Source organism: Fistularia commersonii, chromosome 36 (assembly GCF_037954325.1).
Source record: "Fistularia commersonii isolate RoL2024-O1a breed Wild chromosome 36, RoL_Fcom_v1.0, whole genome shotgun sequence".
Taxonomy (NCBI): domain Eukaryota; kingdom Metazoa; phylum Chordata; class Actinopteri; order Syngnathiformes; family Fistulariidae; genus Fistularia; species Fistularia commersonii.
The window spans coordinates 2,824,306-2,837,709 of record NC_141319.1 but is presented as its reverse complement, the minus strand read 5'-3'; the positions used below and the strand labels follow the sequence as shown (position 1 = coordinate 2,837,709).

At 42.7% G+C, this 13,404-nt stretch overlaps 1 protein-coding gene across 2 annotated transcripts in view; it reads left to right on the top strand.

Moving 5' to 3' along the window:
• Window positions 1-1,185: 1,185 nt before the first annotated feature.
• cad (carbamoyl-phosphate synthetase 2, aspartate transcarbamylase, and dihydroorotase) overlaps window positions 1,186-13,404 on the top strand; it is a 34,729-nt gene continuing 22,510 nt past the window's right edge. The window contains exons 1-11 of one of the 2 annotated variants that reach the window (XM_086143400.1): window positions 1,186-1,372; window positions 3,769-3,908; window positions 5,065-5,194; window positions 5,528-5,670; window positions 5,807-5,948; window positions 6,272-6,443; window positions 8,676-8,861; window positions 8,938-9,060; window positions 9,204-9,384; window positions 12,544-12,675; window positions 13,027-13,260. In XM_086143400.1, the coding sequence (XP_085999526.1) occupies window positions 1,282-1,372; window positions 3,769-3,908; window positions 5,065-5,194; window positions 5,528-5,670; window positions 5,807-5,948; window positions 6,272-6,443; window positions 8,676-8,861; window positions 8,938-9,060; window positions 9,204-9,384; window positions 12,544-12,675; window positions 13,027-13,260 (1,674 nt within the window). In that variant the 5' untranslated portion in view covers window positions 1,186-1,281. The remainder of the gene's footprint in view (window positions 1,373-3,768; window positions 3,909-5,064; window positions 5,195-5,527; window positions 5,671-5,806; window positions 5,949-6,271; window positions 6,444-8,675; window positions 8,862-8,937; window positions 9,061-9,203; window positions 9,385-12,543; window positions 12,676-13,026; window positions 13,261-13,404) is intronic. The other variant, XM_086143399.1, reaches the window with a different exon arrangement.

Genomic DNA, 13,404 nt, shown 5'->3' with positions numbered 1-13,404 from the left:
TGAGAGCAGAGAACAGGTAGAGGAAAATCTAGAGAGGTGGAGGTATGCTCTGGAAAGGAGAGGAATGAAGGTTAGTTGCAGCAAGACAGATTATGTGTGTGTGAATGAGAGAAACTCAGGTGCAACGATAAGGCTTGGTAGTGGAGATTTGGAAGTTGGAGGATTTCAGGTACATGGGGTCAAGAGTCCAGAATAGCGGAGATTGTGGAAAAGAGGTGAAGAAACGGGTTCAAGCAGGTTGGAATGGATGGAGAAAAGAGTTGGGGGTACTATGTGATAGAAGATTATCAGGCAGAATGAAAGGAAGGTGTACAAGACAATGGTGAGACCAGCAATGATGTATGGACTAGAAACTGTTACAATGACGAAAAGACAGGAGGCAGAACTAGAGATTGCAGAGATGAAGATGCTATGGTTCTCTTTGGGAGTGACCAGGATGGATAGGATCAGGAATGAGTCTATCAGAGGAACAGCACATGTTAGATGTTTTGGAGAGAAGGTCAGAGAAGCCAGACTGAGATGGTTCAGTCATGTCAGGCGAGGGGTAGTTGAATATATTGGTAGAGAGATGCTGGAGTCGGAGATGCCAGGCAGGATGTCTCGGGGGAGACCAAAGAGAAGATTCATGGACGTAGTGAGAGAAGATATGACGGTGTTTGGTGTGAGAGAGGAGGATACAGAGAATAGGGTTAGTTGAAGAAAGTCGATTTGCTGTGGCGACCCCTGAAGGCAAAAACCGAAAGAATAAGAAGATTGATATAAAGAGGGCGATTGGAATCGACGTTGGTATTCATTCAAACGGTAGTCTGCCACGAACGCTGAGTAGTAATTTCATATTATGAGTGCCTGACGTTTTTTTGTTTTTTTTTCTTCATGCTTTTATTTTGAGAATGTCAAGCGGAAGTCGCATATTCAGCGCGGAGAAAACCAGCGGCCTGCAGTCCGGGGTTTGACTTCCACACTGCTGGCGGAGCGTGTGGAACATCTTTCCCCTGCGGTCCCGTCCGAACTGCACCCCAAATTATCCCCCTAAACCCCGCTTTTTGCTTTTTTTGCTGCCTCCCTTTGGATCCCAAACTCACCAATAAGCTTCCAGGCTTCCTTCCAGAACCGCTATACCTGCTTCTTACACAAGTTTTTTTTGGAAACAGGTCGCTTGATCAAGCACATTTTCACCCGCATTTGCTCTCTGCCAGGCGCGGCGTGCGACTCACGTGGAGCCTCCTGACGCGCCGGGGAAGGTAAAAGTTAGCGGCGCGAAGTAGAAAAAAAACATCCAAAATGTCAAAGATGGCATCCGTGATTCTGGAGGACGGGACGAGATTCACCGGCCGCCTTTTCGGTGCAAATGCATCGGTTTCCGGAGAAGTTGGTGAGTCCGGACATGTCAATTAATATAAATTGCGTCTTAGCTAATTTAGCAAACCTTGTTAGCACACCTACTTTTCCGTGTTATTTCTTCCGCTATATGTTGAACTTTTGAGTAATATTTGTCAATGTTTCTTTTTAAGAAATCAAAATACACAATGAGTTTTATGTCAACTGTGAAGGAGATGGTGCTATTTAATGTGTTAAAAATCGTCATGACTGTATAGAAGTGAAGACCTGTAAGAAAAAAATTGAAAATGAAATCTGCAAAAAGCTTCAAATCAGTCATAAACAAGTTTTAAAACGAGCAAATAACTGCATAGAAGTCAGGGAAGAATTTAAAGTCAGATTTTATTCATATAGCACCAAATCACAACAGAGTTGTCCAATGATGTGTTAATTTCTAGAGCAGATCTGAACCATTTACTGAAACCCAACGTTGCGCCGTGAGCCAGCACTGCACGACAGTGCCGAGGAAAAACTGCCTTTTACAGGGCAGGAACCTTGGATCCATCTGAGGTCAAAGTGGGCGGCCTTCTGTCTCGACAGGTTGGGGAAAAGAGAAGGACGAAGATAGAGAGCAAGAGTGTGATAGACAGATGTGGTATGAGGGTTGGAAGGGATGGGCATAAAGGATTTCATACTAATAACAAAAGCATTGCACACCTTTACATGTTTCTAGCGACATGATATGATGGCCGCAATGGATTATCCATCCATTATCTCCCACTTTTCCTGCACTTTGCTGTCATTGGCAAGAAGCGGGGTACACGCCATACCGGTCACTTATCTGTCACAGGGCCACATTTAGAGACGGACGATCAATCACCCTCCTATTCACACATTTGGCCATTTTTCCAATTAACCTGCATAATTTGGGCTGTGGGATAGAGCAGTGTTTCCCAACCGCTGTGCCGCGGCACATTAGTGTGCCGTGAGAGATCATCAGGTGTGCCGTGGAAAAATGCCCACTTTCACCCGATTGGTCCGAAAATTATTTATCCAACGCAAATAATGTGTCTTCCTATGTCTATGTGGGCAGAGTTCTCTCAAATAATACCATTTTCAGACATATTGATGACATGTCTTCAGTCATTGAAATAAGTGTTCTGGAAAAGTTGCACATCAGTGGGAAATTTGCATTGCAACTTGACGAATCTAAAGATATTAGATATATTAGATTTCACACGAAGTAAATTCTAATGTAAAATATGTGCCGTGGCTCAAAAAAGGTTGGGAAACACTGGGATAGAGAACCTGCAGACTTGGGAAGAACATACCAACTCCACACAGAAAGGCCTTATGTTGGACATGAGCCAGGGTCCTAAGTGCTGTGAGGCAACGGCACTAACCACTGCACTACCATGGTGAAATAAGAATACAGTGATCCCTCGCTATAACGCGGTTTACTTTTCACGGTTTCGCAACATGGATTTTCCTCGTGCATTGTGTTCTGCATTCTGATTGGCTAAAAAGTCACTCCGCGTCTTCTCTACCTGTGCGTCAATAACGTTGCAGTTTAATATGTACACATACGTGAAACAGCTTGCCACATTTACATTACGTACGTGCAAAGTCTCTTGCAATTTCAAGTTTCTCTAAAACCCATAATGTTGACAAAACGCTCTGGACCGACAAAAGCACCTGCGGCAGGGCCCAAAAGGCAGCGGAAGATGCTATCTGTCGCAGATAAAGTTAAACTTCTGGACATGCTAAGGGAAGGTAAAAGCTATGCGGCTGTAGGTCGGCATTACGGAATTAATGAATCTTCCGTTCGTTCCATAAAGAAGGAAGAAAAAAAACATAAGGACGACAGCAGCAATAAGTTTTGATAAGGATGCAAAAAGGGTTGCAACTGTCCGCAACAAGACCATGGTCTTGACCATCAGGACCATCTGTTATTGTTATGTTTTGCTTGAAACTCTGGCACAACAATTTCCTTCGGGATAAATAAAGTTGTTCTTATCCTATCTTATCTAAAGGTTGGAGTCTGCATTAGCTCTGTGGATCAATGACTGCAGGAAAAAAAACATTACGTTGGATACAAACGTTATCTACACAAAAGCTAGAATACTGTATCAAAACTTTGCTGACAGTGACAGGGAAGAGGAGGATGTTAATTGTATAATAATTGTAAAAAAAAAAAAAAAAAGGTTTCTACTTCACGGATTTTGCCTATCACGTGTTCTTTTTGGAACGTAACCCTTGCGAAAAACAAGGGTATACTTTAATACGAAATAATGTTGGGCCTGTGGCGGGACTCCTGCCGTAGATCAAACCACCACCCTTGGGAAACTGCGACATGAGAGAGTCCAGAGAAGATATGTGCTCAGTCAAGTTATGAATCAACCCTTAAAAATCTGAAATCACAAGTCAATAAAATTTGGTGATCTTTCTCAGTGTTCCAGACTGGCATGGTGGGCTACCCTGAAGCTCTGACAGACCCGTCCTACCACTGCCAGCTACTCACACTCACCTATCCGCTGGTTGGCAACTATGGTGTGCCGGAGGAAGAGGAGGGGGAATTCGGCCTGAGCAAAGTAAGAGGCTATCACATTTCGCTTTGTGTTAGGGATCACGCACAAATGTCTGCACATAACAAAACAAGCATCTTTTTTGAGATGCCCAGTGATGTTTTAAGTGACCTTGGTGATGAAGAACTGCATCAAACATTCTATAGGGCTGAATGGGTGGCAGCAGCTATACACAGATCATACATATAAGTCTAGATCCAAAAAGGTATGGAATTACTTTTTGGAACATTTGGAGTTATCCTGGCAACCTCCTCATGGCATACTCAAAAAATTAAATAAAATTTCCACACAGATTAGCAGCTAGCTTCAACTTTTGTGCAGGAATTTAGAGTTGTTTTCATCGGGAGCATCGCAGTAACTTGTCACACTTAGTGTTATTATATGTATCACAATCCCAAACCAGAAGGAGTAGGAGGATTTGTTTGCAGTTTGAAAAGATTTGGAAGCAAAACATTCAATCCAGGAAGTAGAAGAGTAACTCAAATATGCAGTTTAACAAATGCTTTCCACAGGAAGTCAATTTTGCCTTAATAAAGATCCCTATCATTGTCCCGTAACAGTCTTCGGTTACAGATGTTATTTACCAGAAAACAGTGTTCTGTGCAAAGGACTGAAAAGCAAAGTGAGCTCCAAAATTTCCGCTTTGCGTCACAAAGGTCAGCAGTCGGACACGGAGAGAACCTGAATCAGACGCTCTCGAAAGAAGTCTGCAGAATAACTGAGCATCGGCCCGTTGGGAGGGAGAATCAGCGGAGACACACATTTTTGTTGAAGTTGCTGCTTCAAATGTCCCTATTTAATTAAAGTTTACGTCATTTTATTATTTTAATTTTTTATGGTGGGCGGCATGGTGTTGCAGCTGTTAGCCCTTCCTCATCACAGCAAGAAGGTCCCTGCTTCACTTCCAACAGCAGACTTTGCATGTTCTACCTGGTTCTGATTGGGTTTCTGCCTATGGTCCAAAAACAGCCAGTAGGTCAAATAACGTTGAAATAATGATTTTTTTTTTTTTTTTTTTTGTATTTTCCACCTTGCTGTTTCAGTAATTGAGCACCGCGCTCATCTTAATGTCCACTGCACATTAGCAAAATCCAAGCCTTAAGTTATAACCGTCTTATAAACCAGCTAGCATCACAGCAATGTTTTTGTGTGTGTCTGCCAGTGGTTCGAGTCGTCCAAGATCCACGCTGCAGCCCTTATTATTGGGGAGCTGGCCAGTAATCCAAGTCATTGGAGCTCTGTCAAGTCACTGGATCAATGGCTCCAGGAGCAGGGAGTTCCTGGGATACAAGGTCAGAACATTAACAAGGACTTATCACATCTGTGTTGGTTTATTATCAAACTTGTCAGAGGTTATATTGGTAACAATATTCATTGACATATAAATACAGACTTTGTGTCTTCATTGATTCCTTTGTCTTTTTATTTTTGGTTTCCTTGTCCTCATGCTATTTAGGCAAACACTCAGTGGAGTGTGTTTTTTTTTTTTTGAATCCTGCAACTTTAACTCCATTAAAAATCTTCCACCAAGCCCCCGAGACCAAATGCTATCCAAATTAAAGTGATATGATTCAACTAATAATGAGAAAAGGTCCGGATTATTAGTTTTGTTTTGATGTTTTAAGGTATCGACACTCGTCGTCTGACCAAGAAGATCCGAGAAAAGGGCACCATGCTGGGGAAACTGGTGGTGGAGGGAACTCCAGAGGACAGTATTCCGTTCGATAATCCTGACCAGAGGAACCTGGTACAGGAAGTATCCATGAAGGTGAACCGTGAAATTAACGCTTTATCGTCCTTACTAAAGTGCAGCTGGTTTTTGTTTATGTATTTATTTTTGGGGTTAAAATTTGAATAAAGTGTTGGTTAAATTCTGTTTTCTGATGTGCCTGCTGGGTTTCCAGGAGTCCCGGGTCTTCAACCCCAGTGGCTCCTTGAGGATTACAGTGTTGGACTGCGGTGTCAAATACAATCAAATCCGTTGCCTCGCCGAGCGCGGCGCCCGAGTCACCATCGTTCCCTGGGACCAGCCGCTGGATAGCAACGGTTAGTGTGCCCGAATTTCATTTTGGAAAGACGTATACCATCCCGTCATTTAGTTAGCCTGCTCCGACTTGCAGAAAAACTCTTTATCTCAGCACTTAAACATGGGTTAAAGTTTAAAACAATAGGAGGGATGATGGAAATGAGAGATTTCGTTGAATATTCCAGGCAAATGTAAGTTTAATAATTGGTTAAGATGCTCTAATAAGAGTGTAATGGTACACCCTCTTGTCCGTTAGGGCAAGGTTGGTGCAGAAACACTGAAGGACGAGGGGGCGTTATTTTCCGTGGTTATCGTCATTTAAGCAGGATCTATTGTTTTTCAGATTTTGATGGTTTGTTCGTCAGTAACGGCCCCGGGAACCCGCAGTTTTGTCAGGTCACCATTGATAACTTGAGGAAGGTCGTCTGCGTCGATTGGCCCAAACCAGTTTTCGGGATCTGCCTCGGACACCAGCTGCTGTCCTTGGTCATCGGAGCCAAGACCTACAAGATGAAGTCAGTGCTGATGTCTTGCCGTTTGACTTGAACACACTATTCCAGAGTGACACTGCAACACACCTACTCATCTGTAATTTCATTGAAACACACACACTAACACACACGCAGTCGCATGATAATAGTTTTCCTTAAATTCCAATAATGAATTACCGTGTCACTGTTTTTGACCCCAACTCTGCGGCTGACATCAGAATCAGAAAAAACTATTTGTCCCTGACGGGCAATTGGGGAACGTTTTCATTTTTGCTTTATTTACATTTGACGCATCTTCTATTTCGATATTTTTTTTTATATGAGTTTCAGTTGATTTTAGCCGTAACATTCGAAGGTGACTTTTTATTTTGTTTGATTTGTTTATTGTAAGCGGGAAATTTGTGTTATGGTTACCACTTATGGTTCCGCCGACAGCATTCACTTCACTCCCACCTGCCGTTTGAACATTCAGAACCCGCTGCAATCGCAAGAAGCACTTTTAGTGCAAGAAAAAAATACGCAGCTATGAGAGATGGATGGTCATGTGATCTCTAAGGTGTGAAAGCAGAATAACATTCGGTCCCACCTTGAAACAAAATGACTTAAGATAGTTCTTCTGAAAATGAGCATGAAAAAGTCATTTTAGATTAAAATTATTGACATTTTTTTAGATTGCATTTCAACTTTTAAAATGGTGTTTAAAAATGTGAGATTCAAACCTGTCCTAAGTTGGTGCCACTGATAGTGATGAAATAATAATAGTAATAATCCCATATTTCTATCGCGGTCAACAGAGGTGAAGAACATGTTACCATGCTTAATGTTTGACACAGATTCCAGCCTTGAAAAACAGAGAGAGGGACAAGCGTGTCCTCACTGACCTCAGAGCAGCATCCCGTTACTGTACACACACACACACACACACGCCTGCACACACACACGCTCTCAGTTGTGATGATAAAGGTGTCTGCTGAGCTGTGCTGTTCGACCGAGTGCTGTGTCATGAATAAGACTAAACAAACAAAGCGACTCACAGGGCAAGGTGCTCTGCTCCTCACTGCCATTCACCTCCTCTCTGTGCTCCCTTCCGATCCTCACTACCTCACACTGTCACACTGCCCCTTGTTTCTGCCCTTCACTGCCCTACATTCCTCCCTGCTGCTCCACATTGCCTGCTCTGCGCCTGCTGTCTGAGGAGTCTCTTATCCCCGAGACAGTTATCAGGCTAGTATGAAGGTCAGGCTGGCAGTATGTCAGTGAACGTTCCCACGCGGAACTGGAATCTGGTTGAGTGCCAGCCAGCGAGTCAGGACTCACGGGTCCGTTTAGGACCCAAAGGTTCACCGGGTTCTCTGTTTGTTAGCCTTCAGTACCAACTGAGTGCCAACAAACAGGGATGGAGAGAACACCCCACCCCCAAACACGCACTCATTTATCTCTAATTTACATGTATTGTTCTATATTTGCTATTTACGTGATATTGTTGGTCATGTTTTTTTTTTTTTTTTTTTTGGTTTGTTTTTGTGTTTCATTCCAGATTTCAATAACCACTAGTTTACCTCAGGAGTTTTGAAGGTGACTTTTTTGAAAACAATTAAAAACAAAAAAAATGACTTTTTAAATTTACAGAAAAGTCACTGGCATAATTGTTTTGCCAAAAAAAAAATCTGCATGATATTTTATTTTGGGAGACTGCCATGCCTGGATGAAGACAGGAAAGTATTAGTCGATTGTTAATGGATATATGATTTGTTTCAGAGAAAAGCCGATTGTCCCTTGAGTTTTGAAGGTGACTTTTTTGAAAACAATTAAAAACAAAATAATAATGACTTTTTAAATTTACTGAAAAGTCACTGACATAATTGTTTTGCCAAAAAAAAAAAAAATCTGCATGATATTTTATTTTGGGAGACTGCCATGCCTGGACGAAGACAGGAAAGTATTTGTCAATTGTTAATGGATATATGATTTGTTTCAGAGAAAAGCTGATTGTCCCTTGATTCAACAACAGTATTTTGGTTTATTTTCTCCCTCGTTTTCTCCTTGTTTTTTTATTGTCTAAAAACTCTTTCATTGAAAATCATCACACTGCAGAAAGGGCCAAGAACATTCATTATCATTACAGCTCATCTGTGTGTTTAGAGTAGTTGGGGTAGGTACTCAGGTCATTTGAGCTTTATTTGGGGGGGGGGGGGGGGGGGGGGGTCAGCTCTGTGCAATCCTGTACAATCTGAAACAGATGTAAATTATTGACAGGTACGGAAACCGTGGCCACAATCAACCCTGCATCCACCACGGGACGGAGCGCTGCTTCATCACCAGCCAGAACCACGGCTTTGCTGTGGACCCTGACACCCTGCCCCAGGACTGGGACATCCTCTTCACCAATGCCAATGACCACACCAACGAGGGTATCGTGCACAGGACCCGGCCCCTCTTCAGGTAAATCGCCGTCCGCTTACACAGCGTGCATGCCGGCATACACGCCCGTCTGAATGAATCAGATTGTTTTTTTCAGTGTGCAGTTCCACCCCGAGCACATGGCTGGACCCACAGACCTGGTCGGCCTCTTTGACGTCTTCCTTGACACGGTGCGAGACCACAAGGACAGCAGGGACGGCAAAACAGGTTTTTCTTTCACATTTAGGTGACTTTAGGTATGACATAACTTGCATGTAGGAATGTTTGGCTTTTTTTTTTTTTTTTTTTTTTTGCTTTGTTTTTTTTTTAATTTGTGTGCGTGCGTTTGTGTGCTCGTCTCAAAGCTGAATGACTTTTGTTCACTTTATTATGCTTTTTTTTTTTTTTTTTTTTTTTTGTAGTGAAGCAGCGTCTGAGTGACTACCTGACCTTCCCTGGATCCCCAAAACCCCAGGAGGTTCAGCGACCCAGGAAGGTTCTGATCCTTGGGTCTGGAGGTCTGTCCATTGGACAGGCTGGGGAATTCGACTACTCTGGTTCACAGGTCAGTTACCAAACCCAGCTGGATGTTGATTATTTTGCTAAAATGTGCACACGCACCTTGGAAGTTAATGCGCACCGTTGACCCACTTCCTGTTTCTGGTGGTAAAGTTTTAGATCACTAGATTGTTACTGAATGCCTGCAGTGTTTTGAAGTATAGAATTGTTATCTTTGTACAGGAGTGTTATGAATAGTGGGTTTGCAAAATCAAGGTAGATATGATAATACCTGTTTCACATTTGAATCATTTGGTGATCATTCAAATTTTCCTGTTGAACAATAAGACTTCTGTAATTGGCTTCAAATGATGAGATACTCCGTAAATGACAATAATCAAATAAGCAAGTTCAAGTGCTGGCCCATATTATGGTTTCCTGTTGATGCAAGAGTCGTGGTTGTCAGGTTATTTAAAAAGTGCTCATTTGTACAAGTCACGGTGAGTACCATCTACTCTAGTTTCCATGTTCAGAAGGAAATTATCAGGTGACACATCAGAACAGCTGAGAAACCTTTACAACCAAGGTCAAAGGAATTGTTCCAACCAATTTTGCATTCAGAGGTGCTGCTCCTCATGGTCATGTGAAATCTCCTCGGTTGCTCTATCTGTTTCGTCAGATCAGACACCCGAGCCACAGTTCCTGCGTTGTTCTGCCTCATGGTTTCTCGGTTTCCAACATGCTGAGTTTTGTATGTTCGAAGAAACATACATCCTCAGTGGGGAACCCAGGGTCACCTGGTGTTTCAGGTCTCAGATCTTCAGACACCTTCACCTGGGTGACCCAGCCAGAGGTGATTTGTTCTCAGGTTGTGACCAAGAAGCACACAACACCATGGATCCCTCCTCTTTATCCACAGCCGCCTGAAAGCCTTCTGATGTTTTCGGTGGCTTTCTTCTCCTGCAAGCTCTTAATTCTAAGGAGCTTCTGAGCTCAGTGCAGGGACTTCCCTGGAAATCCCCTGCTACTCATCTCAATGGGTTCGCAGCGGGCTTTCCATCCTTTCCATCCCCTGCAGGATTAGTGCATATTCTTCTGCTTGTGGGCCTCCTTGATCCATTATTCCCAAGGGACTGTGAGCTCGAAGAGCCTGGAAGAGTTAGATGTTAAGACTATCTGGCCTAAGTACAGATGTGGCGCTGTGCTCTTGGAACTTCAGTTGTCTCCCACTCGCATTTGCCAATCACAGCAGCATAAGATTCGTTCTAAAAAAACTTGTTGCTGGACACAACAAGCATAGGGGAATTTCAGTCAGGCTCCAGTTGTACAGGTTGGTTGGACTAGGGAGAAAGTCATACCACAGTTGGATCTGGACTTTGAGTCATAATGGTTCTGGCTTCCACATTTCTGACCAGATGATCTTATGAGCTGCTGCAAGGTTTCAGGTGATCCATGCTCATTGCTAAGACATTGCCACAATCTTGCTATGACACTCCTCCTCACTCACAGTCTACCCCTTCAGTATCAAGATACTGTGCGTTATCCCACTGCTCAACCACTTTGTCCCTCTACCATACAACCCTGATAAGTGTTCAGAGCCTCTGCAGGGGTCTCGGGGAGTGTAAGTACACTGGCACAGCGCTAGTCTGTGGCACAATCATGACCTCAGAGTAGGTTCTCTGATGTTGAACAGTGTGGAGGGCTCTGGTGGTGGAATGAGCTCTCTGCAGGAAGTCAGGTCTTCCTCCTCCTTGCTGTCTGTTTCGGTGGCCTGAGATATCTGAACATCCTGAGCCAATGAGTGAACCACTACATTTTTGACCAAATAATCACCTGGTGAACCTGAACAGGTTTGCAATGAAGGCAGAGCACCTACAGGCCCTCTAGCTGCCTCCTCTCCTGTGGTATTCCCGATTTACGGCGAGAAATGAGTTTCTGCCGCAGCTTGCTCCGGAGCTCACCGGTACCGCTGCTTTAGACCGAAGACCCTTCCTGAGTTGAGAGAAAACCAGAAGGGTGGATCCTGACGTCACCTGTGGATATGGTCCATATGACTCATCACACCTTTTTGATTTCATTGCAATTTATGAGATTTTCAAAAACTTTTTTAAACAGATCCGTATGTGGCCCTATTAGCCAGCTGCTGAAACAGACCAACTAGCCTACATTGTCTGAGGCTGAGTTACTCTGTAAGTATTTTGTGCAAGTGTGTGTTGCAGTTGCTGAAGTACTTGCATGGGAGTACCTGAATAATATATGCTTGGCAATGTTCTGGTACTGTGACCTGAAAGTGCTTCAGTGAAATAAAAATACCTTCTTGCGGACTGCGCAACTACTTTGTTGGTCTATCGTCCTATCTTGTTTGTGTCCATGAGTTGTGCATGTGTTAACTGTGTTGACAATTTTAATCAAACTAATCATCCAAATTAATAAATCTCTATCAATACATTTTTTTTTTTTCTTGTGTGCAAGCAGGTGTGTCCGGCTGCTGCTATTCACTGGTTTACACGTCATAATTTTAGTTTATAATTTTATATTTGTTGGATTACAATACAAGCACAGTTCCTGAAAGTGATGATAATGGACTTACACCTTCTTCTTACCCACATCGGGCTCCATCCAGGGCTGTCTGTGTTTGGTCTGTCCCAATAGAAATGTGAAATAGGACTGTGTGCCCCAGGGCTCAGTTCTGGAGCCCCTTCATTTTAATATTTACATGCTTATAACAATAACAATAATATTCATTGTTACCCAGGTGATACCAAGCTCTATATCTTCTCCTAAGTCTCTTCAACTTTTTTCCATTTCTGAATGCCTCATCGAGATCAAATCATGACTTTCCGCAAACTCAACAACAAAACTCAAGTTCTTCTTGTTGGTACAGCCGCCACCGTTCACATATTCTGTAATTTTTTTATCAAGATCAAGAACTCCCATTCTTCCCTCCACTCAGTCTTGGTGTCATTTTTGATAGTACATTGTCTTTCCACTCCCATATTAATATCACCCAGTCTGCCTATTTCTATCTAACAATATGAGGAGATACTTCAGCCATTTCCATAGTCACCTCCTGGATAGATACTTGCAACAGTTTTCTTTTCAATCCTCTCAACAAGTCATCAGCTCCAGTGGTTGCTTATCAAATCTATGACTAACTTTAAGGGGTGTTTTTGTTAGTGAAATGAGCAGATGAAAATAATCGAGAGTTTCCTTTTTGCTTTTCCAGGCCATTAAGGCTCTGAAGGAGGAAAACATCCAGACGGTGCTGATAAACCCCAACATCGCTACCGTTCAGACTTCCACAGGCCTGGCGGACAAAGTCTACTTCCTGCCCATCACGGCAGAGTACGTCACTCAGGTATGGATTGACGAGGAAAAAAAATTGATAAGTTGATGTAATAGTGTTATAGAATGTAGCTATAGAAATGACTACCGAAAACTGGGGAAAAAAATGTCATTAAAAAAATTAGTTTGTGGTTGCAAGAAAATTTCAGAAATACTCCAGTATCTAGGAAACGTGTATGTATTTACCTTCAACCTAAAAGTGATGAACAGTAAAGTTAGTTGTCAAATAAGTGTAAATAATTGAAATTTAATTATTTTAATATGGAAGTGATCCGGATATATATATATATATATATCCAAAATCAATGAGAATTAATTAAAATTGACAAAAAAAAGGTCTTTCTTTTATTCACCTTGGATGTAGGTTATAAAGAACGAGCGTCCAGATGGCGTGCTCTTGACCTTCGGTGGCCAGACGGCCTTGAACTGCGGCGTGGAGCTGACCAAGTTGGGCGTCCTGGACAAGTACGATGTGAAAGTCCTGGGCACGCCAGTGGCCTCCATCGAGATGACAGAGGACCGCAAGATCTTCGTGGAGAAAATGGAGGAGATCAACGAGCACGTGGCCCCCAGCGAGGCAGCGCTCTCTGTGGAGCAGGTGGGGAGATGCCAGCCAGTGTGTTTATAAAAAAAAAAAAAAAAGATACGAAATGAACAGGTTGAACTTTTCAGATACTGGAATAAATCTTAATTATCTCAGTAAGAGTCTCTGGTTTGTTTAGATTTAAAAAAGATGAATATC